The following is a 25,946-nucleotide window of genomic DNA, read 5'->3' on the forward strand; positions in this document are numbered from 1 at the left end:
TCCAACGACAACCAATAGCTTTATGACCAGGTGGTAGAGGAACGAGAGACCATGTATGATTACGTTCCAAAGTTGCAATTTCATCATTCATAGCCTGCTGCCATAACGGGTCGCCAATTGCCTCGTCATAGGTTTTAGGTTCTGTCTGGGATGTAATAAGAGCTAGAAAAGCACGTTGAGTAGGAGAAAAACGAGAGAACAAAAGGTAATGATGAAGGGGATACCTGGTGCCAGTGCCGGGACTTGAGCTAGAGGTTAAATGATTGGCTCCAGAAGACATCTCATAATCCTTATGCCAAGCTGGAGGCTGTTTAGTACGAGTAGAACGTCGGAGTGGAGCTGATGTATTAGGTGGGATAGGATTGGGATTAGTGGGTGAATCTGGAGAGGGTGGAGGAGACGACGAAGTAGTAGGTGAAGGAATAGGAGGTGAAAGAATAGAAGGTGGAGGATGGATGTTTGAGTAGGATGGATCATGAAGTGGTACAACAAGAGTCGAAGGAGCTAATGTCGAAGATTGTGAAGCTGATGAAAAAGGAAAATCATCTTCACAAAATTTAACATCACGGCTGATAAAGAATTTGTGAGATTGCATGTCATACAACTTGTAACCTTTATGACAACAAGGATATCCTACGAAAACACAAGGAATTGTCCGAGGTTCAAATTTTTGCTTAGGATGTACTATAGTTGCATTTACAACCAAAAACTTTAAGATGATGAAATGTAGGTGGTGGTTTGTAGAGTGCTTCAAAGAGTGTCTTGTTAGATAACAATGGTGATGGCGTTCTATTTATAAGATAAACAGCCGTTAAAATGCACTCTCCCCAAAAATTAAGTGGAACCTGTGACTGAAAAAGAAGAGACCTAGCTACATTTAGAATATGGCGATGCTTATGTTCTACGACTCCATTTTGTTGTGGAGTATAGACACAAGTGCGCTGAAATTCAATACCACGAGAAGTAAAGAATGGTTGCAAAGATAGGAACTCAGTCCCATTGTCTGATCGAACTATCTTGATAGTAGTATGAAATTGAGTTTGAACGAATTTAACAAAGTTCATTAACAAATGATGTACTTCTGACTTATGTTGCATTAGAAAAACCCAAGTACATCGAGTAAAATCATCAACAATAGTGAGAAAAAAACGCAAACCAGAATGGACAGGAATTTTATGTGGTCCCCAAACATCACAATGTATATTGTTATTCATGATATTTTAATACGATTCGATATCATCAGATCAAAGGCAGAATGGGTCGTTATTGAACTTCTTGGAAAAGACAACCTACTTTGTTTTGCTAACGGGTAGATATTACAATTATGAGAATAACTCGCATTATTAAGATGCAATTGATAAGCTAGAAATTTAAAATGAGAAAAAGAAGGATGACCTAGGCGTAAATGCCACAAATCAGATGATTGAAATACTTGATGAGCTGAAGATTTGATTGGAGATGAAGAAATATGATAGAGACCTCCAAATTGTTTACCCGAGCCAATCATCTTCCCCGTAGCCAAGTCCTCCATAACACAAGAATCAGGATAGAAGGTGACATAACATTTCAAGTTATTGGTAAGTTTACTGATCGACATTAGGTTTAAATTGAATGAAGGCACACATAAAACGTTGTTTAATTTAAGGTTAGGGCTAAGGGATATATTGTCAGTATGTGACACACGTGCTGTCTCTCTATTAGGCAAATTTATTGTAGACATGATGGCAGCCTTTGGTTAAGTCATAACAGAAGATTTTTATACTATATGATCTGTAGCTCCACTATCGAGAATCCATGAATTAGAACTCGCAGAGTTAATAGATAATGTAGATATGGGAAACAAACCTGCAACATTGATGTGATTGTCAAAATTACCAGAAGGGTGATGATTGATTGCAGATAAGGCTTGTGCTATCTGTCGTAATTGCTCAGAAGAAAAATTTGGAATGGAATTAGGTGACTGTTCTTCTGTATTCAACTGTGAAACATCGGCCATATTTGCAGATGATCGATATCGACGATTATTGTGTTGATTGACTTGTCTTGTCCTTCCAGGATTATTCTTCTGTCGACATCGATCTTCTGTATGGCCCCTTCTATCACAAAACTTACAGTGAAACTTAAGAATTCGACACTCATTGATTGTATGACCACTTTTATTGCAGTGTTCACACAATTTGTCCTTGGCGAATTTTGAATATATTGTTTTCTTCTGCACTGTTGATGCAATCGAGAAATTCTCGGTAGGTTCGGAAGTTACCTGACGCTGCATTTCTTCTAGTACAAGTAATGAATAGGCTTGCCTCACATTAGGTAATGGAGACATCATCAATATGTTAGATCTCACCGTTTTATAAGACTAATTGAGCCCCATGAGCAATTGCATCAACTTGTCTTCTTCACGTTGATCAATATGTATTTGACGTTGATTACAGGTAAATGGTGTGCGGTACGCTTCCAGTTCATCCCAGAGTGCTTTGAGCTTGGTGAAATATGTTGACAGTGTCATGGTTCCTTGTGACATCGTTGCTATCGAGTTTTGTATTTGAAAAATTGTTGGAGCATTCTTTTGTGAGAATTGATCGTGAAGATCAACCCACACTTGATGAGCTGTCTTGGCGTGAATAATGCCTTTAGCGATATCTGTTTCAACGGAATGAGTTAACCAAGATATTATCATATTGTTGCACTGATTCCAGAGTTCGAATTCGGTTGAATTTGCATCTTGAGATTGGTAATTTGCTCCATTTAATTTGATTGGAACAAGTGAATATACTGGCGGATCAAAGTGATGAATATAGAAAGGATGTGTTAAATCAACATCCGAAATTTTGAAACTGGATTTGGCTGATTCTACCGGGAATTTTGATATTTAAGAACACCAAGATCGGCGCTCTGATACCATGTTAAGAATGAGAAATAGAAATAGAATTGGGATCGAAAAGTATGATCTTCATTCAGGTTTACCACGTTTAAATAGGATACAAACTATCGACTAATACCTAAAAATAGAAAAAAAAATATATATAACTATCGTAAATAAATAAAATATACGGTTAATCAAATCTATACTAACAACTCTCTCAATATTTTATATATATTCTAACTAATTATTACTCCAAAATATCCTCTGGGTTGAAACTTTGTTCGTAAAAGGTAAGTCTGGAAACAATATTTGGTCACAAGTAGTTTGTGGGGTTGAAAGTGATTGAAGCGCGAGGACGTGTAGGGTACTAAAATTGGGGACGGTACAATAATTTTAGTTTTAGAGAAAAGGGTGTATTGCAAATAAATGTGACAACAAGAAATGACAGCAATTTAATGAGAAAATACATAGAGATATTCAAAGCCTAAGTTTTTTTTTTTTTTTTCAAGAATGGTGTGCTTCTCATAATTCATCACTTTCATCCAACCATCTTTTTATGCCGCTTCAAAATGGGTAAAAATTGATTCGACGAACCACTCGAGCCATTATTTCTGGTTGCCCATCGAGTCGTCGCTCAAGAACAATGTCATCTAGTTGCCCTAATCCTTGCTCACGTACACAAATACAGTACTAAAAAAGGTTGTTAGGACTGCACAAAAATTCACACATTTGATGTACAATATACAATAGAAAGCTTCAATAAAGAGTCGGTCTTTGAGTTGTTTGTCGAGCAACGTAGACTAGAAGGCACCCCATGATCCCCTCTTGATGTTATACTCTTACCCTCCATCCAAAACCGGGGTGTCTATGCAATCCTCAAGTAGTTGAATTGCAAGATGGCATGTGGATGAGGATGATTATAATAGTTCAAGCTCACCACTAGCAGATATTGTCTATTTTGGTCCGTTACGTATCGTTGTCAACCTCATGATTTTAAAACTTCTCCTAGTAGACGCGTCTTAAAACCGTGAGACTGACGGTGATACGTAATGGGTCAAAGCGGACGATGTCTACTAGTGGTAGGCTTGAGCTGGTATAATGATAATGGTAATCATTCTCTAACTTGGTTGAATTTGTTTGCCATTATGAACTGGTATAATTCAACTTTAACTGGTTCTTGAGGGATTGATATAACTTACTTTATGGACAAAACTACGGAACCCTTTCCTCAAGCAGAGACTAACTAATCAACGAGAAAGAGACACTATTCACTACTAACGCACTCGTGTCTCACTTTCTCGAGTCAGTGGTATTGGAGAGTTTGTCGTGGTACCAATCTCGAGTACTCGATCGATTAGGGTTGAGGTAATTATAACGAGTAAAAAAGAAGTAAATGTTTATATGTATATGTTGTTATAATTGTTGGGTCAAACTCTTGAGCTGAGCAATCCAATCCTACCACCAAACTATACAAAGATGAGCCACAAATATGAAGAGGAGAAGCATTAAAAGCCCAATTTCAATGCGTGTGTTCTTGGGCTCTTGCTTCTCGACCCCGCTGCCCCGACACGATGATGTCTCCTCTTTTGTCATTCAAGCAATATTCATGCATGATCCATCAGTAACCACGACTCTTCACAATGATATGATATTGTCCACTTTACGTATAAGCTCTCCCGACTTTACTTTTGATTTCTCCAAAAAGATCTCGTACCAATATAGATGTATTCCTTAACTTATGATCCTCAACATGTTCCATTCTATTCTTTCCCCGGTGGAATCCAACAATCAATCTCTAGAACATTCGAAAGAGTTTCAAATTGAAACGACAAACGGGTAATTATAGATGAAGTCGTATAACAAAATATATCGGATTTGCACGAATTTGTGGGTGTATACAACTCTATTTACATATGAATATGAACATGAAGAACAAAGAAGTTTCCTAATCAAGAAGCTTCATCCATCTCCACATTCCCAGCAATCCCAACATCATCATTTGGTTCCACAAATCCTGGAAACAGAATGTCTCTAAGACACTTCCCAGATTTAGTGTTCTTCTTCTCTGCACTTCCATTGTCTCCCTCCTTTTCAAAAACCTCTGTAAATCTCTCCCACTCCAATCTCTCTGAACTTTCATGGCTCTTCCGACCAACAAATTCGCCATTTTTAGAGCCATTCGAAGCTTTTCGATTCAAACAAATGCTTCCCCATTGAATCTTCTCTGAAACAGACTTTCTTCCATTGATTTCATCCTTCTCAAATGAGTTCCTTTTAGATCCTCCATGAACAAAGCTCCATCTGTAACTCTTGTTGTTGTTATCCATGTTCAGCTCAATCGAATGAAGATCGCTGTCGTCCTCCTCTGAACATTCCTGTTCTTCAATCTTCTCATCTCCTTCAAGGTGTTCTTGAACAGACCCAAAATTTATTTTCTTCAAATACGCTTCCAATTCTTTGATCTTGCCGGAATAATCTTCTTCTTCCCTGTTTTCATGGCGGAATTGGGTTATCAGAAACGCTTCCAGCTCGTCTTTCAGCCGTTCCACGGCGGCGTTCTTCTCTTCAAATTGATATTTCGCTTCCGACAGCTTCATCTGAACTCTTTCCTCTCGTAAAACATCAGCCAATTGAAGCATTTCACGTTCTTGTTCGATTTCTTCTCGTACTTTAGCAGATTCCTTCTTAAACTCCTCGAATTGGGCTCTGTCTTCTCCAATCCCTTTAGCTAATTCATCGCATATTTGCTCGAATATCTCCTTAGCTCTCCGCTCCCTTTGAAGATCTTTCATCGCTTTAGAAAGTGAAATTTTAGCTTCAGCGAGTTCTTTAGCAATTGTTTTGTTCAATCTCTCAGCTTGTTTTCTAAGCTTCTTCTCAATCTCAATTTCATCCGCCATTGAAGCAATGGAGCTACGAACTCGAGCTCTCTCTCTGTTCTTCCACGCTGTCTTTTCCTCTGTAAATCGCTTCATTACAATCTCAATTTCATCGCCATGTAAGCTTTGATCTTTAATTAAATGATCAACGCGAGCCTTGGCTCGCTCCATCTCTGATTTTAGAGCTGTAATCAGTGGTGAAATTGATGATGGACGGTGTTGATCGTTGTCTTCATGAGCTAGAACATGGTTTAATACTCTTATAAGCTCTTTTGATGTTGTTAGACAATTACCCACTTCCTTTAAACGTGTTTTCAGCATGAATTTTGTCTTCCGGCGAGCTGTTTTTCCCTGATTACTTGGATTTTCAATCTGCATTCAATGAATAACTTTTATGTCTCATCGTATCTATATGAAAATGATAGCAACCCAAGTTGGATGGGTACCTCTATTAAACAGTGATCGCCATGAAAATTGGCCTCCCCTGTTCCAAGCCTCATAGAAGATGCCGACGTTCTTCTTCTGTGAACTCTGTCACCTTCAACTTTCTGGGAAGATTTTAATTCATTTAATCAAACCCCACTTGCTCAAATTTCAATACCCAAATCCAAAACATAATCCAATTCCATTTCACAACACAATTCCCAAAACAGAGTATTCATAATCGAAATAAAAAACTCACCTTTGAATTTGAGTCATTGAAACACGGATCCGGATCTGATAAGCACGAATGCGAGATCTGGGAAACAAAATCCTGGGTTTTCATCAGCTCTTGTTTATCTTCAATGATATCCATATTGTTCTTCAACTTCTGAGAATGATTCCGAGCTGACACTGAAACAGAGACCGAAACAGAGGCTTCTTTCCCTTTACTGCCGCCGCCGGCGATAGAACACGACGGCGACCGGTTGGAAGAATGGGATTTTGTGCTCATTTTCCACGTGGGTGTGTTCTTGAATCTGTATTTAAAGACCAAAGTAGAAGAAGAAGAAGAAGACAACGAAGAACACCTTCGTTTTCTAATCTTACATATCTCCTCTGTTTTCTGCTCTGGCCATGACATTATTTAATCTTCAAAAACCCAAATTCCAAAAGAAAAAAGGAAAGAATACCCACAAATCTTACTAAAAGAGAGGAAGAAATCGAAGAAAAACAAGAACAAAAGCTCAATAGATTGAAGAAACTGGTCGAGAGTTTACCTATTGGGACGGTGGCTGTTGCAGAGATTCCGGTGAAGGTCAGGCGAGGGGGAGATGATTTTAGCTTTGAATTCAACGAAGAAAGAAATCATTAAAGATTCTATTTATGGGCAGTTTTGACTCAGAGAGATCTCGAAATGCAGTAAGAAAAAACAGAGAGAAAAAAGGGAAGGGAAGGAAACAGAGACAGCTCTGTTTTGGAAATCTTAAGAGGGAAAGGTAGGAGAAGAAGGGGTGACGTGGCAGCCACGTGAGCATTCAACAGTCAATCAGGGAGGTGCATGTGCGAACCTTGACCGGGTTCTGTGTATTTACATTCTTGTCTCCTTTCTCCCCTCGTTAACCCTCCATTCTGAACCTTCTTTTTTTCTTTTCTTGCGTTTTGGTCCCTGCATTTTCCTCTATTTCCGCAAACATCCCTTTTTCTCAACTACCCCATGCAAATTGGCAACTGCGCCCAACATTATTAATTTACTACGTAAATATTGTCCGTTTTGGCCCGTTACGTATGTCTCACGACGTCTGTTCGGGAGAAATTTCCACGCTTTTATAGGAATGTTTTTCGTTCTCCTCTCAAACTGATGTGAGATCTCGGAATCCACCTTCTTGAGAGCTAGCGTCTTCGCTAGCACACCGCTCGTGTCTGGTTCTAATACTATTTGTAATAGCTCAAACTCACTGCTAACAGATATTAGGAATGCTTTTCGTTCTCTTCTCAAACTGACGTGGGATCTCGCAATCCACCTTTTTTAGAGTCCTGCATCCTCACTAGCACACCACTCGGTGTCTGGTTCTAATACTATTTGTAATAGCTCAAACTCACCGCTAGTAGATATTGTCCACTTTATGTATCGTCGTCAGCCTCACAATTTTAAAACGCGTCTACTAAGAAGAGGTTTTGTTACTCTGATAATGAATGTTTCATTTTTCTCTCCCACTGATATAGGATCTCACAATTCACTTGTATCTTGGGGTCAGCGTCCTCACCAGAACACTGCTCAATGTCGGGATCTAATACTATTTATAACAGCTCAAGCTTACCACCGGACACTTTTTAATTCTTTATTAAGTAATGGTAATGGTAATGAATGATTAGATAATAATACAATAGAATCAAATGATTGATATCATCTCTTATTATTATATAAATAAAAGACCCCAACCGCAAGCTCATGGGTTATTATATTCATTTAATTCAATTTTATATGTTGTCCCAACCATTATTTTACCACTTAATCCAAGATCTAAACATGATTTAAAGACTCATATTATGATCTTTATTTAATTCGCTCGATTAAGAAAATAGTACGTGAATTAATCGAGATCACGTTTAAATAAGAGTGATATTGATTATATGATGGTGACTAAATACACGTTCTTTCTTGGTGACTAAACAGTACATACTCGTAATCCTTCAGAATTTTTTTTAGAAAACATACGAGTAAGACAAGACATGATTAAAGAACTCGTATTAGTTTATGGTGGTAATCTTTATGTTCTAAATTGTCGTGAAGATGAATTGTCATGATTCTCATTTATTTTGGTTATTAAATCTCATTTAGTTTGTCAACACTCTAGTTATAGTGATTGATTACCACCTGTAGATGTAGGAGAATTTCTTCTCTCCAAATCACGTAAATTTTTGTGTCTGTTTGTGGGTGTGTGAGTGCAATCGATCTTGTTTCCGCTTTTGCTACAACAATTGGGTATCAAAACATTTTGGTTGTAGCATTCCGCTACAACAAGTGATATCAGAGCATTGAAGGTTGTAGCTTTATGGCACAACAAGTAGTATCAGAGTATTGAAGATCGTGACATTACGACCCACAACAAGTGATATCAGACCATTGAAGGTTGTGACATTACGATGCACAACAAGTGATATCAACTCATTGAAGGTTGTAGCTTTACAGCACAACAAGTAATATTAGAGCATTGAAGGTCGTGACATTACGACACACAACAAGTGATATCAGACCATTGAAGGTTGTGACATTACAACGCACAACAAATGACATTACGACACACAACAAGTGATATCAGACCATTGAAGGTTGTGACATTACAACGCACAACAAATGATATCTGATCATTGAAGGTTTTAGCTTTACAGCACAACAAGTAATATTAGAGCATTGAAGGTCGTGACATTACGACACACAACAAGTGATATCAGACCATTGAAGGTTGTGACATTACAACGCACAACAAATGAAATCTGATCATTGAAGGTTTTAGCTTTACAGCACAACAAGTAATATTAGAGCATTGAAGGTCGTGACATTACGACACACAACAAGTGATATCAGACCATTGAAGGTTGTGATATTACGACGCACAACAAGTGATATCAGACCATTGAAAGTTGTGACATTACGACGCACAACAAGTGATATCAGCTCATTGAAGGTTGTAGCTTTACAGCACAACAAGTAATATTAGAGCATTGAAGGTCGTGACATTACGACACACAACAAGTGATATCAGACCATTGAAGGTTGTGATATTACGACGCACAACAAGTGATATCAGACCATTGAAAGTTGTGACATTACGACGCACAACAAGTGATATCAGCTCATTGAAGGTTGTAGCTTTACAGCACAACAAGTAATATTAGAGCATTGAAGGTCGTGACATTACGACACACAACAAGTGATATCAGATCATTGAAGGTCATGACATTACGATGCACAACAAGTGATATCAGACCATTGAAGGTCGTGACATTACAACGCACAACAAGTGATATCAGACCATTGAAAGTTGTGATATTACGACGCACAACAAGTGATATCAGACCATTGAAGGTTGTGATATTACGACGCACAACAAGTGATAGCATTGCGATGCGGGTGCGGATGGGTGAGGGCCCATGTTGGTATTATGATGGCTGTATTTGCAACACTGAGACAGAAAACCCCATAAGAAAACACCCAAATCTTGCTTGGACTTGGTACACACACCATTGAGGCCCCTCCATTTCCCCCCACTTTCTCTCTTTTGTTCCTTTCCTCACAGCACATCATGTTACTCAACTCTCCCACACTTCCAATCACTCCAAATTCCCTTTTTTTTCAGCATCAAAATCCATTCGGGTACGATAAGATAACTAAAACATAAAAATTTGACGTCTCGGGGTCGTATATATTAGCCACACAATTCTATCGAACGCCTTTTTACATCGAGAGGAGTTTCATTTTAGGGTAGCTAGGTAGAAGCAAATTGGATTGAAAAAGAAAACACAGCCAAAAAAGGATCGAATCAGTTCGTTACATCGTGAATCGGAGAATGAATGAATGAAAAGACGGGTTGGTGGACAGTAGCATAAACCAAAAACGTACAGACATATAGAAAGCTGATGAAGTTGAGAGATTCCACTTAGTTTTAGCCACAATTTTCATGGATGGATGTGAAACTTCCAACATTTTTTTGTAGCTAATCTCGTTGTTGGTTCTTTGTTGGTGTCTTTTCCTTCCCCACCTCCCATATATCTCGACTTTCGGTTCTCATACACGGTCGCGTGTGTCGCATAAAAATTTTGAACAAAAAAAATCATGTCTTTTCATTTTAACTATTTCATCGTAGTTGACTCTATTTCTTATTATATAAGAATCGAGGTCGTAAATTCTATAAACAACAAACCCATTTGGAGTTTTCAATTGCCCGAACCCATCCAACCAAATACCTCCAAAACTGAAGTTGTTGATTGAATTGAATTGAATTGGGTGAAGCAACTCATGCCTTTGAGTCTAATGAATCAGATTTAAAAGGGTCATTTCATGTTCAATTGGACCACAACTTCAATAGTTAAGACTTTAATACATCGAGTGTTATGCCAGCAAGAACGTTGGGTTCCAAAAAGGATGATCGTGAGATCCCACATCGATTAGAGAGGTGAATAACATCGATTGGAGAGGAAAACGAGCGCTAGCGAAGACGCTGAGCCGAGGAGAGTAAATTATGAGATTATACATCGATTAGGGAGGAGAAAGAAATATTCTGTGTGAAAAGACATAGTTATAAAAACTTTGAGCAAAAGCCTAAAATATGACAGTGGTCTAGCACGGTTACATAAATATCAAACCGTTCCAATATTGGTCCATTCATAATACACGGACTATAAGTAGGGGCAATATTGGAATTTTGCTCCTTATTAAAAAAAATTAATCTTTATTTATTTTTTACTTTTTAAAGATTTTATTATGTTGAAAAATTGATAGACAGATATTCTTAGGGATGTAGTAAGCAAAAAAAGACAAAATAAAGGGTAAAAAGGTACAAAAGAAAATTGGTATTTTCTCATTTTTTATTTATTTATAATTTACTTTATTCTGTAATTAAAATTTTGATAAATAATAATATTATAGGTACTTTGAAAAGCTATCCTTCATCCTTCCTTTGACCCTATTATTATTTTTTCTTTCTTTCTTTTCCCTTTAATTATTAATGCTTATCTTTAATTCAAATTTAATGCTCTCATTTTCATCCTATCTAATTTTGTATTTAATAATCATACATTTATATCCAACTTCCTCTTTTTTAATTAATTTTAAAGATATCAAAATTATTTTATTCATATATATATCCCGAAAAAATAACCGACACACAGGTCAGTTCCTAACGATTGTGTTCGAGCAAGCTAAGATGGGCAATATGTCCTGAGACATGGGACGACATCACAATGTATGGGTCGTGTTGTTGGAAACCAAGATGATAATTAGATTGGATATTGTTGTGTCACACACAATTGAAATCCGAGTTTTGATGCGTAAGTAGGGGCAAACAATTCTTAATTGTTGGTACCAAAAATAAAATAGCGGATTCAATAGCCCGAGCTGCAACAAGGACTTGGTGTCATTGTGTTAACAAAAAAATAGGTCGAGACTCCATAAGTTCAAGAACTTGAGAACGGAACAAAAGACGGGAACTCAACCGTGTTGAGAATATATATATTTATATTTTAAATAATAATTGTACAGGCCTGCCTTTGATTTGGGCTTCTCCTGCTTCGGCCCAAACCATTGAATTTGAATATTATTAAGAATATATGTTCGGAATAAAATAATGAAGGATTAGGGTTTAATTAGGGAGATTAATCATGATTAATTCAAGTTTATGTGAAGAAGAAGAAGAAGAAGATGATGAAGGTGCAGAAAGACAGAAAAATGGCGATTCCGGTGAGAACACAGAGCATATCCAAAGCATTCTCGATTCTGTCTTTCCGGCCTTTCCTCTTCCTCTTCAGCTCCTCGTATTCTCCGAACCTCAATTTCGCTTCCCCTTTCTGTTCTTTAATTCTCTTTCCCCTTTCCATGGCTTCTCCCAGAATCCCGGAGCTCTCCTTCCCGTTCAAATGCTTCCCTTCCATGTCCAAAATCTGCATACTCACCTCTCTAACGCTCATTTCCATCCCATCCTCTTCTTTCTCACCGCAAATCACCACCACCGAGCACTGTACCATCTCCGTTCTCGACCCCGCCCTCCCGTCGCCGCCCATCATCGTTGTGTATTGTACTTGTATCTCGCCGGATAACCAGTGTCGCCGGACGTTCACTGCCTGCCTACTCGAGACGTTTGCTGCTCTGTTCTTAATTGTGTCGATTACAATCCAACTCGCCGTTAGATTTTGCTCTAGATTAGCTACCCAATCTTCGCGTTTCTCTCGGCGGCGAATCGGCAACGGAATTGAGTCTTTTGGGTCGATTACGTCGACGCGAAATGGGGAGTAGAGGAACCAATTCGTGTTGGTATCGGTGGAGTGGACTTTGGAGAAGAGGGGTTTGTCCTTGTAATGAATGTCCACGGCGGAGATCAATTCGGAGGAAGGGGAACGGTCGAGATCGGAACGAAGCGACCGGCAATCGAGCAGGGGAAATACGTCGGAGAAGAAGGACCGGTGTTCGGAAGGGAAGGCGGAGATGGCTTGCTGGATACGGGGATGAGTGGTTGAGGGCCAGGTGGCAGAGCAAATTTGACGCCAGAGTTGGTCCTCGGCGGAGAGGTGGCGGAAGCGGGAAGAGGCAGAGGCGGCGGAGGCCAGAGCAGGGCCGTCGAGGCGGGTGAGAATATGAGTCTGGAGGATATCGGAGTGGAGGGCGGCAATGGTGGAGGGGAGATGATGAGATGAAGAAGAAGAAGGCATGATTTTGACTTTCAGGCTAAGACGGAGCTTTTTGGGATAAGAAAGGGAGAAGGTTTGAGAGATTTTATAGGACAAAAGTACATTATTATTAAGAAATGGTCAACTTTGGGGGTTGAATTGCAATTTGAGAAAACTTTTGGATGATTTTGAAAATAAAAAAGGGTAAACGAAGGGCATGGTTTGTTCAGGAAGGGAGTCCTTAAAAAGATATTTATAAATTAGGAACCCACATCCATTCTTATCTCTTCTTCAAAATATCTTTGCCTCTCTTTCCATCCATTTTCATCGTTAAACTACACATTAATAGACGTGATTCTGGTCAACTTTAAGGTTAAATTTCTTAAAACTATGTCGAAGAAATCCTAATCTGTAAGCTTAGTCGATCCTACAGCGATGTCTAACAACGACCAGAATTTGAGTTTAATTGTGGTGTTTTACCTAACACACAACCTTATTTCACAAAAGCTATGCTCTAGTAAAAGAAGGAAAGGAAAGGAGAAATGAGATTATACCCGGCTATTTGAACTTGTAAACGATAAGCACCTAAACCTGCCGGTGAAGCTGTTTTGCTTCTAAACCTTCTCTAATCCTTTGAAGAGAAGTTTGCAGTATAGAAGACAAAAACCAAACAACTCGGACCTGCAAATAGAAGAATGATTGATCAAAATCTGTTCAGTTAAAGACTTATGCAACACACCCGTGTGGTTAAGTAAGTTAGTTAAGTGAAGATGATGTATAAATGACTTCGATTCCTAACCAAATCAAACTTTTGGTCTAAACCTCATAAAGTAGTTGGCCAATTTTGTCAACTTGTGTATGCCCAAATTCTTCGGTATGCCCAATTATTGCTCTCTTTATTTTTCTTTTTTCTTTTTTTTTTTTTTCCTTTCTTCCTTCTTAACTGCTACCTTGACTTCTGTTCTTTTTCCCTAAAAAAATCTTTATATGATTAACTAAAATTTTCTACCGACCAACGTAAGCATAACATAACTAACCAACCCATACATCACAATAAATAAATAAATAAATAAAAAGGTCAAAATCTCAAATTCCAGCTCAATTACACTCAATAAATAAATAAATAAAGAACTTTTCTATGGTAACCATTCTCATATTGAAAAAAAAAAATCTTAATATAAATAAAACTTATAATGAATTTTCATTATATTATAATATATCCTCAACTATAATTTCATGAGTGGATTATTCTTTCCACTTGATCAATCAATTTGAGAAGTGAAATAGGCATTTAAATAAATATTAGTGTTAAATATTTCTTCAATATTCAACAAAACCACTCCTACTTGAATTATTAAATTCTTAAAAAAGTTGTTCTTATATATATAATTTAATGAGCCGCCCAGCAAATGAACATATTAATTAAAGATTCCTGGAGGAAAAACTGTCTAAATTTTTCTAAGCCTTTCAATAATTGAAGATAAAATTAAAAATATAATTTAAATCATACAGCTAAAGTAATTGAGAATAACATGAAATAATATATAGTATAGAAGAAGACATACGATGAATTGATGACGAGTTCCAAAGTGGTGCTGCACATTCTCCATTATTGGCTGTCAAGAATATATAAGAATTGTAAATAACGATTTATTTATTTATTAAATTTTGGATTCTTCCCTTTTAGTTTTCCCTTTAAAAGTGTTGGACACCTCTCTTCATCAACGATCAATTAATCTAATCATAGATTAGTTCATTAAAGATGTCAAAGTCATTACAAATTGTATCACTTGACCCACTAATTCTCTTGTTAAAGAAAACACGAGGAAAAAAAAACTAGAATGTATTCTATTTTAATCTAAACTCTTATCACTCATTTATTTTATAAAAATATTGGCTAAATTAGACTATATAGACTTCAATTCTAGTCAACCGTATTTATCAGTCTAAAATAATATAGGCAGGATGAAAGAAAAAGAATATAGGCGGGATGAAAGATGTGGTTCATGAATTCTTTTCTGTGAATCTTTTTCCTCGACTAGAAGTTCCTGGAGAAGAGACGAAAAGAGGCAACGAAATTGTGAGACTGATAGGGAGAGATGTTTTGATTTGTTAAGATCAACTAGTTCGTCATTCGCGATGAGAGAAAGTTAATAGAGCTTGTCCATCACAACACGTGCGATGCCTTCCCCACCAATGTTCGAAAAAAAACATTTTTTGTTGTTCTTGTTTCCAACTCTCTTGAAACGTTCATTCCTTGTAATCAAAATCATACAAGTTGCTTTAGCAACCCGATTGACACAAACACAATAACACAACTTGTGTAGCAAGGAATTTTCTGTTGTGGAACATGTCAACGTCCAGCCTATGGATTCACAGTAGGATATTCTTGATTCAAAGTGGACTTTGGGGTTGCTCCAACATAGGATTACTCAAATCCAAACGTACGTAACTTTGGAGTTTCAATAATTGAGCAACTAACAAAAAAACTTCAACTTAAACGTGCTTTGCTTGGAGCAATACTATGTTGGGTAACCTTTTGATAATTTTACTAGAAGGCGTGAGAGACATGATAAAAAGACTCGTATTGGTCTGTAATGATAGTTAAGGTTGTCAAGTATCGAATCCAGACTCTAGATCTTAACCCTAATCTTGGACATGGAGCGTTATATCAAAAGCAAGGAGTGTAACAGCCGAAAGGACTTCTCCCTAAGACTCCCATCCTAAAATGGTATTCTGCCTGCTAAGCAGGTCACATCAACATACATTATTAGAATACAACGGACCTAACTAAAAGATATGTGATTTTCCAAGTTGCCTGAAACACCTGTCCCATTAACCAAGCAATTCTTTCACCTATGCTCTAGTAGCTAATATGCGGGCCAAGTACAAGCTTAACAATTAAGAATTTCCACATAAAAATACACGTTTAACTTGAAATTCATCTCGGCATAGCCATAGGTTTTGGCACTTGGATAATCACCGGTCATATCAGTAAGTGGATAGGTATTGACATGACTCATGAGGAATATTAATATTGGTTCCTCCAGAAAAACCTTTCTTGGGCAATAATTTGTGTGACAGTTGGAAAATGCATTTGGTAACTTGTCCCTTAACTTTATCTTTGTTGGAGATTATGATTCTAGGACAATTTTGTAAACCACATGTTATCTGCAAAAGTGGTTTTTGTCTAGGTAGGAAAAGATTGGAGGACTAAATACTTGTTGTAAATTCGTGAATAGTGATATTTAAAAGTTCATATCAACCATCCAACAAATTGACAAATAGAGATGTTCTTAGAAAATTAATCTTCATACCGTATATTACAGCTTTCACTATTGGGTGCAAAGGTCTGTATTTGAGAGGTTGGCCTAAAACACAATTTGAAATAAAAATTAGCATAGTTTTTGTAGATAAGACACTTTTACCGCTTCATAAGTCAATGATTTGATCTCTCATTTTTGTAATTATTGAACGTAAATTTTTTTTTTAAAAAAAATAATAATAAATGATATCCTAGCAATGAAGCATACATCTGTGAATGTTTTACCTCATAAAACAAGTTAAAAGCTCGACTATAAAGAATGTCCTGTGACAAGCTCTGATATACCTTTTCTGATACACATACACATTGTTATTCGTTAAAACAAACATAAAAATAAGTTTTGGTTTCTAATAAAAAATTCTCACCACTGAACCATCGAAGAATTAGGAAATCTCGAGTTTATGCAAACATAGCCAGTAAAAAATGCATTTTAGGGAAATCATATATTATATGCTCTCCATCCAAAACACATATCAAAAACAAGAAGGGATCTTTCAAGTAGAAAGGGCTACCTTATTTATATCAGTGGCCGCAACATATCCCCGATCTATCTTCCTCGCCTTCATCCTCTTCCCCATGAAAGATAATACTTGGGGCTATGGAAAATTTTCCAATGTAACCGTAGTAGTAGATACTGTCCATTCAACTACATAAGTATGATGGATCCCACATTAACAAAATAATATATCTATTAATTAGGTGGCTGAATATCAACATCATATTACCAACAACCAAATGTATTTTTGAAGCAATGCCACCGGTCCACATCCTTAGTTTCTTCAAGTGGAAAGTCCAAACACCTAGAAAAAGATAATGGTAGCCTTTTCAACATGTATACATTCCATGGAGTAGTTGAGCAAAATAATAAAAGTGGATATGGGGAGAATTACAATCACATCAAAAGAAACCAGACAGAATAAAGTTAAGACTAAGAGTGAAATTTTCTACAAGGATAAACTCAAAACCTTCTCTCCATGAAATTCCTCCTCTGCTGATGGGGACAATTTATGATCCTTTCACTGAAATCCTCTAGAACGTCATCAATTGGATCCTGACAGAAGATCTCTATAGTGCATAGGAAAATATCAGGCCTTCAGGTTAGGGCAAGATTTAAGCTGAAGATTAGAAGAAAAATAATACACACTGATAAAGATTAGGGCAAGATTAAAGCTGCAGATTAGGGAAAATTCATGAAGAACAAGCTAATCATAAAAGACTGTTAGTTGAATACAAAGAAAAAAGTAATTCATGAGTGTCAACTAAGAGAAGGAAAATTGGATAAGGGTTATGGAAGTAATTTGACTTTTCAGATGGCGAAAGTGAGCGTGCAATAAATAAAAGTGTAGAAGAAATTGAAATGAAACGCTACCAAAAGGGATCTCTACAGCGCAACGCAAAGTGAAGCCTTCTTCTCTGAAAGAAAGAACCGACTGGACCGATTTACGTCTTATTTGGTCTTTTTGGAGCGGTTCGCACCACAGACCAAGGAGATCGGTCCAACGGTTTTCCATGCTTTAAGCCCCTTTACACTGCAATTATAGGATATAAAATAAAAAATAATAATAAAAAAAAGAAGTTGACTCCAAGTCAGGTTTGCATGTGGTACAGTCAATCTATTCAAACCGGAGGCAAGAAAAGGGGAAAATGACCTTTGAAATAGCAAAATCTTCAATTCAAATAAGACATGGCAACAAATATCAAGCAATTTACAAAATGAAAATAATAAAGATAAACAAATAGTCAGTTGCAAAAGTACAACGCGACCAGCTTTCCAAGAGCAATTGCACACATACTGCAACCACAGGAGAAGAATTTACAGGGACAAATCTAGAAAGTTTGCAGCTTTATGAACATGGTATTGTATGTTAAGATTCTGTGGTGCAAAGCCGCTGAATCCATCCTTCGATTTGAAAGTCCCGCAGATGAGCTTAAAACCCATCATCATAGCATACCCGTTGAGGAATTTAAGATCTGCAAGAAGATAGAGTAATGCCCCCACAGAAAGCAGCAACTATTGCATACAGCAATACTATGATCAAGCATGTCATCAGAGCTCTGTAAAGATGGAAATATACGATTCAATGAGAAACATAGGTGCATTAAAGTGTCAAACTGACTTAAATCTCTACCAAATAACCAAAATACAGAAAAGTCAGACTTGTGACTACGTTCCTGCTTAGGTACTCATACCATCATCGGGTTTATTTCAATCATGAAACCAAAAAATTGATTGTTCTCCAAAATTTTCAGTAAGCAACATAGTTAATTGTGATCTTTAAAAAAACGGTATATCTCAATCCATACATATTACATACATTTTCATGACTATCATTATTCTTTAAGATCCCTGTGACTGTCATGCTACGAACTACATGGGCTGTTTGGAAAATATGCTTGAAAACAATTTTCTGTTTTTAAACACAAATAATAGCATTCGAAACCAAACTAAGCAAAGGTCAACTGGACATATGTGCACTTGACCAAGGGGTCAAGGTTGGAATCCTCCCACTCCACTTGTTGAACTAAAAAAAAAAAACAAAAAAAAAAAAGAATAGCCATTCAAAAACCATGTTGGACAAAAGATTTCTGAAAACAGTTTCCAAAAGAAAAATAATACATAATGGAAATAATGCTGTGTAGCCGTTCTTGTTTTCTACCGTAGCTATTCAGACACCTTTTTATGAACATAAAAAATATATTATTACTTACAAAAGTTTGGCATTTTTCATCCAAAGTGCTCGATGAAGTCGTTTAGACTGTTTCTTGAAATGAAATGCACCATCTTGCATTGTTGCAGTTTTATCAACAAGAAGTTCAATACGATCACCTCTCTCCAATATTTTTTCAATATTATCCACCATAATTGTCCGTATCTGCAAAGCAGATTTAAGTTTTTCAGAACAGAAAAGAAGCAGGGAGACATGGCACCAAAGCCAAAGGGACAATGAGAAAAAGCATATGCAAATACAGAATAAAATATAAGAAGTGTGGTAACGAACCTGCCCATTCCTGGACACGATAATCAGTTTTAAGGGAAAATATGGCCTTCAGATCTGTTTGTGTAAACCTTTTCTTATCTATTCTGTTTTGAAAATTTATCAAAGAGCTTTTAGAAAGCTTCACTGAGGAGGAGGAAGAGATTATCTTATCCATTAGTTATTAATTCTGTACTCATTAGTGAAAGATACCCTACACAAAATCTTAAGGAACAAAGAAAATTACAGCATGAAAAAGTAATCTGGTGACGCTATGATGGGAACCAGAAATTGAAGTAGAACATTAATTCTTATAACAAAAAGAGAACACATGGATATGATATGTAATAACATTTTGAAAGGTCCTTCGATCTCGCATCTACACAAGTATTTGTATTTCCTATGCCTAACCCCACATCCGCTCTATCTATGGTTAACACTATCAAACTCACTAAGTATGACTAAGATACTCCTAATAACAATCTTAACCCAATTCTACCGTTACCCCACCCTAAAATACGTCTTCTCAAGGTGTGGGTAATAGCACCTGAATCAAACAATTCCTTCCTCGTACCTTGCCAACAGTTTAAGAGCCCAATAGAGCAGCTAAACTAAAAATTCTGACTTCTTTTTTTCTCTTCTTTTCTTTTTTTTTTTTTTTTTTTGCTATAGAGCTTACATGGGAAAGGAGATATTTCTCGACTACCTTGTGAAGAGCTTGCAAACATTCCATGGACAAGAACTAATTAAGATTGGCCTGGCCTGCCTATCATGCAGTATATAAGGAATTCCAAATCTCCCAAAAATGCTTGGTCCGGGAAGTAAGAAGCAGATTTGAATGTTTAAGGTTAAAATTTAAGATCACTTTTGAGTGCAGATCCAAAATTCCCTAGGCTAAATTGGTTCCGTATCACAACATCAGACGACAAAGTTTCACTTCTTTTTGGCAAGCCATTTTATCAGCAACTGGTCTTTCAAAGAATTTTATGATGATGCAAATGCATTACTTGGTTAGGAGCAACTCCAATTCAATGGCTGTGGAACTTTACCTCATGTGATTGAAGTTGGCACAGTCTACCGTAATTGAACTCAAACAGACAAGCCAATTGACAGAATAGAGAATGCTAAAGGGAAAGCATTGTTGTACTAGTATTGAAAGAAAGTACACATTTAACAAAATTGTGAAATGTCTGATGCCTCTTTAACAACCAGTTGCATGTCTGCCCCGTCTATGCTTACATTACTCCATACATACAAAACATGTCCCAGCCTAACTAAACCATCATTAAATCTCCCGTACAATCTTCCAAGCATATATGAAGTGTATGGGAGGCTAATTAATCCTATCATAAAACTACAGCAACAATTCTTAATGAGCCTTCTGCCTACAGATTTTTAAGCCTATCCGTGGACTTAGACTTTCCTTCTTAGAAAATATCAAACATGAGGAAAAAAGACCGAAGATAGCATTCCATCAAATGAAGCCCAATGATACGTGAGGAAAAAATATTGGCACATTACCCATTTTCAACCAACTTTCCGTAAATTTTTGGTCCAATAATCATTCCCAATTATGATGGAAGTGGAAATTTAAGAAAATTGTGTATTAAAGCTAAAAGAGAGTACTAATATGTTAACCTTCTCCCACCCCCAAACAAACTCACTCAATTCATAACCACTTAACTCTAATAAGATTACTGAGTCTGACTAATAGAACCTTAGTAACGTTATCACAATCCTATGACATTAGCACTACAAATTTTGAGTAAACAAGAAATGAACAAAGAATAATGTTTCAGAATATTAGTGAACTACCAAGTTCTTTAGAAAGAAGAAGATGCGACTACCAGGCTTTGTTCACATGTCAGGAAATCTCAAGCAAGAAGACGAAATATTTAAGCAAGGAGGAAATTTTGTTTGAGGAACAGCCACATCTTTGTTTGACAAATACCTAAAAGCATCCCCCTAAATTTAATTACTTAAATGAATGAAAGCATCAATACATGTCTTACATTCTATGCAATCTTGCAATTCAGATATTTTAACTGCAGCCAGAATATAAGGCATGCTGTATTAGTAGAATTCTGTAAGATAAAGACAGACTCCATCCACTAAAAGAACTACCGGCGTGGTGAATAATTGTAGCATTCCCATAAAGTTGTATCTATGCAGGATAAAAACAATATACTTGCCTCATTTACTTCACCTCTAACACGGTTAAGGGTATCAGCACTAGGATTGCTGGAAAAAAATTCCATTTGTTGATGTAAGACTCTTGAAAATTCATCATTCATTGCATATGCAGGAGCATAATGGGCCACTCGACCATAATTTTTCATGAACCTCATATGGATATCCTCCAAATAAGAGAAAGGAACTCTCCCTGGAACAATAAACCAATAACTTCAAAACTAGAAAGGTTAAGGACCAACGATCTTGAAACCTGAAACGAGATCTAACGGATGATACCAACAAGTTGGATGTTGAAATCAATTTAGCAACTGATAACTGATAGTTGAAGAAGTTGCTTCAGAATTATTTTGGCATAAAATAGACTCATAAGAAGAAGGAAAAAAATCAATTAATACGTTCGTGAAAAGAGAAAATTGATCGAACATTGTCAGTTTCGGATCCCCTCTCTCAATAAAACGTGATTTCATAAGCAAAAAAAAAAAAAAAAAACGCCCTGTGCTCTGGATAGTCTGGAAATCTCATACATAGTAACTAGTAAGTTTCCAAAATAAGAAACCAATAACTTTCCCCTTTCTTTCGTATTTAAGAATCTGTTGACAGCAAATTGAAGGTAAACACAATAAATTAAATTATACGAAGCGATCCACTTCCTACAGCTAAACCTAGTGGCGCAGCTTCGATCTCTCTATAAGTTGAAAGCACAGATATGCAGAACACCAACAATATCTATTTCCCTCCGACTCAGACCAGTAAACAAGAGGCACAAAGGCAGAAATCGATAACAAAACAAGGAGAAATACTTACTGCCGAACGTATCGTTCGCCATACACAGGAAGGTGAGGCCATCGGATCTCAGAATGTGAAAGATGTAACGTTCCTGAGAGAAACAGAGCCTAGAATCAGCTTCATCCGGCAGCTTCTCGAGAATCCGCCGCGCGACAGCGCCAGTATTTCCGGCAACAGCACTGAACTCCGCCAATATCACCGTACCTCGCGCCACCACCGCATACAGGATAGCCATTTCTTTCTGCTAATGGAACCGTCTGCTTCCACCTAGCGCCTAGAAGATTCAGAAGCTTTTCTTCCGACCTCCGATAGGAGAATCGACGAACATTCAAAACTTCGATCAAGGGAGGAGAGATTATCTACCCTGTACCAACAGTCGAAGAAGAAGAAGAAGAAGAAGAAGAGAGTTCTTTGATTTCGCGGGGGACGAAAATTGGGGATTGATCGTCTTGTTTGCACGGCGAGTCCACTGCGCTTACGTTGGGGCATTCTGGTAAATGTACCTACACGTGCACCGAAATTTCTCGCTCTTTATTTTCCTTTTTTTTAAAAAAAAAATATTTATTTTTCTCTCTAAATTTGTCGCTAAATCACATACAAAATTTTTAACAAAAAAACAAATTAAAAGCCTCCCAAACTCATATAATTGAATTTTACATTAAATAAAATTTTTATTGGAAATAAATTATAAAAATATTCATAATATTTCAAAAAAAAAACTCCAAAATTTTTAAAAACTTAGTATAAATTTCAAAATATTCGACCATAAATATGTTTTAATATTATTATTTTAGACTCAATCCATTAAAATAATAATAATAATAAATAAATAAATAAATAAAATTAATTACTACTGTTTTATTTCGAAAATATTTAAGATAAATTTATTTTTAAAACAATGATACAAAATTACGAGCATTTTTCTATAATTTAGCCATTTTTTAAAAAAAATTGACATAAACTAAGGTTTATGATGTCGTAATTATCTAAATTATCATCGATTAATATCATATGATGTCACTGCATACATCAGCTTCATGCGAAATTTATTATATTAAACATCATCCATAAGTATCATATAATTGACCATTGAATTAATAAATTAAAACAGGCATATTCCAAAATAAAATGCATAATTTTATTGACACGTGGAATTGGAAGAAATAAAATACATTTTAAACAATTATTCATATATTCCAATTTTAAAAAAAATGGTATTGTTATTAAAAATAATAATAAATTTGAACGGCATCCGTTTGAATAAAGTTCCGTCTCCGGCCGACATGTCGTACGTCAGATCAGTTGCGACATTTTAATGGCCGCCGATCAAATGCTCGAAAGCTTCCCGACACCACGTAAACTCGGCACAAACTGAACTCATGTCGTAACTGCCAATTCATGTTTATTTTAGAATAATAATAATAATAATTTTAAAAAAAATTAATTAAATTCGTAATTCTGTTACCTCGGGAGTGGGAATAGACGAGGAATTGGAATAATCGTCTTCAATGGCTTTATATTCGTTCATCTTCCACTTCGTCTTGGTTCCGGTGGGCGCTTTCCCTCTATAAAACACCATCGTTTTCTTAACTCCGATGACTCTATTATCGGAAGAGTAAACATAACTCGGCGATCCGGTGGCTTTCCAATAGCCAGATCCAGACGACGTCGTTCTATTCGGCCTCCCTCCTCTCGCTTCTCTCTCTTGTTGCTTGACAAAGAAAAACCACTGCTCACTGTCCCGCCGACACCGCTCTCCCGAACACCCTGAAACCCAAAACATAAAATTAATCAAAAAACCGCCGCCGGGTGTTTATAATTACAGTTAAAATTACATACCGGAGAGATTGAACGGCTCAATGCTGTAAATGTCGACGACCGGAATGACGCGGTGGATGTCCTTGCGCCGCCCTTGGAGCTGGTTGTGCAAATAGAACGACACCAGTTCCTCCTCCGTGGGGAAGAATCTAAACCCGGGTGTGATCTCCCCGTCCGCCGGTTCTTCCCCTGCCGTCCGACGAGCCTCATCCATTTTAAATTATTGAATTTCGGCCGATGTTTCAGTCTTGGAGTTTTCAAACCCCCAAATCTCTCTGTCTTTATATAGAGAGAGAGAAAGGGGGTTTCGCCGAGTGAAATTAGAAAAATCGGCACTTTCTCTGACTCGTTGTGTGCGTGGTTGGAAACTTTTGACACGGTTCTGCAAAGAACAATGGAAGAGGTCGTTTTTTTATCGATATTCTCTCCCCTACGTGGACATATCGTGCGGTGCGTACGGAAAGGTTTTTAAAACAATATTATTCGTAAAAGAAATTATAATAATAATATAATATAAATTTATTTTCATCCATACATTAATAATTAAATTAAATTTTTATAAACTATTTTCTACTTTTATTTTACTTATTTTCAAAGAATAATCAATTGCCTTGTAAGACTTGGTATTATTATATATGAATTATCCAATAGCAAGTGAAAAAGTTGTTAATTGTCAACAAAATGGAAAAATAAAATTTCTTCCACGTTCACACACACATATATATATATATATACACGTACCTATATTATATTTAAATATTTTTAAATAAATATTGTTAGTATAGGAATCTATTAATACCATGTTTGAAAAATATTCATATACTTACGACAATAATATTAATATTCAAACTTTACCATAAATAAATAGAAAGTTTGAAAATGATTTTGGATGCCAATATTTTTTTTTTAAACATGTTTTGAAAAAGGAAATTAAGGGTGTTGGATTTTTTTTTTTTTTTTAATATAATATTGACATTTTTAAATTAAGAAATTGAGGAGTATAAATTGATATTAATATATAATTTACTGAATGAGTCGTAAAAGGAGATGAGGCGTAGAACGCGTGGAATATGCGCGGAAACAACGTGGCGCGTGGAACGGGAACCGAGTGGAGGAGAGTAGGTCAGCTTATAGTTAATAAATAATCATTTTACAAAGTTCCATTGGGACCCTTTTCTCCTCTTTTTATATTGTTGCATGCGCATTGTTGCACGCGCCTAATCATTCCTTTTGAAAATTCTTCTGCCTCCCTGTACACACACACACACACACACACACACACACACACACACACACACACACACACACACACACACACACACACACACACACACACACACACACACACACACACACACACACACACACACACACACACACACACACACACACACACACACACACACACACACACACACACACACACACACACACACACACACACACACACACACACACACACACACACACACACACACACACACACACACACACACACACACACACACACACACACACACACACACACACACACACACACACACACACACACACACACACACACACACACACACACACACACACACACACACACACACACACACACACACACACACACACACACACACACACACACACACACACACACACACACACACACACACACACACACACACACATATATATATACATACATACATATACATATATGCAACACGGTCGGTCTAGAGAGGTTCTCTATTAAAAATTAGCTAGCAACTTTCTAATGGGTCCCTTAATATTGTTGTTGTTGGATGATGAAA

The 25,946-nt window shown here is 36.8% G+C and overlaps 4 protein-coding genes and 1 long non-coding RNA gene across 8 annotated transcripts; all 5 read right to left on the minus strand.

The window, feature by feature from the left end:
* Nucleotides 1–4,688: 4,688 nt before the first annotated feature.
* LOC111459204 (probable DNA double-strand break repair Rad50 ATPase) lies at nucleotides 4,689–7,129 on the minus strand. Of its 4 annotated transcripts, none has more exons than XM_023101984.1 (4): nucleotides 6,945–7,129; nucleotides 6,428–6,790; nucleotides 6,192–6,293; nucleotides 4,689–6,117 (listed from the first exon to the last, which is right to left on the minus strand). In XM_023101984.1, exons 2-4 carry the CDS (start codon nucleotides 6,677–6,679, stop codon nucleotides 4,816–4,818), a joined length of 1,656 nt encoding a protein of 551 aa, XP_022957752.1. In that variant the 5' UTR covers nucleotides 6,680–6,790; nucleotides 6,945–7,129; the 3' UTR covers nucleotides 4,689–4,815. The 4 variants fall into 4 exon arrangements, with proteins under 4 accessions (XP_022957752.1, XP_022957754.1, XP_022957751.1 ...); XM_023101986.1 differs by having other exon boundaries at nucleotides 6,428–6,795; XM_023101983.1 differs by having other exon boundaries at nucleotides 6,428–6,816.
* A 4,813-nt stretch (nucleotides 7,130–11,942) lies between these two features.
* Nucleotides 11,943–13,925, minus strand: LOC111459166 (probable F-box protein At2g36090). The gene is made up of 2 exons (XM_023101934.1): nucleotides 13,847–13,925; nucleotides 11,943–13,728 (listed from the first exon to the last, which is right to left on the minus strand). The coding sequence occupies exon 2, from the start codon at nucleotides 13,087–13,089 to the stop codon at nucleotides 12,061–12,063; it is 1,029 nt and encodes a 342-aa protein (XP_022957702.1). The 5' UTR covers nucleotides 13,090–13,728; nucleotides 13,847–13,925; the 3' UTR covers nucleotides 11,943–12,060.
* Nucleotides 13,926–13,952: 27 nt separating this feature from the next.
* Nucleotides 13,953–17,606, minus strand: LOC111459675. Its single transcript, XR_002713329.1, has 7 exons — nucleotides 17,203–17,606; nucleotides 17,098–17,172; nucleotides 16,885–17,018; nucleotides 16,598–16,662; nucleotides 16,365–16,418; nucleotides 14,613–14,663; nucleotides 13,953–14,018 (listed from the first exon to the last, which is right to left on the minus strand). It is a non-coding gene; the product is annotated as an uncharacterized LOC111459675 (long non-coding RNA).
* A 394-nt stretch (nucleotides 17,607–18,000) lies between these two features.
* Nucleotides 18,001–22,831, minus strand: LOC111459672 (vesicle-associated membrane protein 714). The gene is made up of 4 exons (XM_023102685.1): nucleotides 22,345–22,831; nucleotides 21,540–21,730; nucleotides 19,082–19,245; nucleotides 18,001–18,427 (listed from the first exon to the last, which is right to left on the minus strand). The coding sequence occupies exons 1-4, from the start codon at nucleotides 22,559–22,561 to the stop codon at nucleotides 18,337–18,339; spliced, it is 663 nt and encodes a 220-aa protein (XP_022958453.1). The 5' UTR covers nucleotides 22,562–22,831; the 3' UTR covers nucleotides 18,001–18,336.
* A 611-nt stretch (nucleotides 22,832–23,442) lies between these two features.
* Nucleotides 23,443–24,418, minus strand: LOC111459674 (NAC domain-containing protein 90). The gene is made up of 3 exons (XM_023102686.1): nucleotides 24,166–24,418; nucleotides 23,792–24,093; nucleotides 23,443–23,714 (listed from the first exon to the last, which is right to left on the minus strand). The coding sequence occupies exons 1-3, from the start codon at nucleotides 24,356–24,358 to the stop codon at nucleotides 23,625–23,627; spliced, it is 585 nt and encodes a 194-aa protein (XP_022958454.1). The 5' UTR covers nucleotides 24,359–24,418; the 3' UTR covers nucleotides 23,443–23,624.
* Between the last annotated feature and the right edge of the window lie 1,528 nt (nucleotides 24,419–25,946).

Source organism: Cucurbita moschata, unplaced genomic scaffold (assembly GCF_002738365.1).
Source record: "Cucurbita moschata cultivar Rifu unplaced genomic scaffold, Cmos_1.0 Cmo_Scf00022, whole genome shotgun sequence".
Lineage (NCBI taxonomy): Eukaryota > Viridiplantae > Streptophyta > Magnoliopsida > Cucurbitales > Cucurbitaceae > Cucurbita > Cucurbita moschata.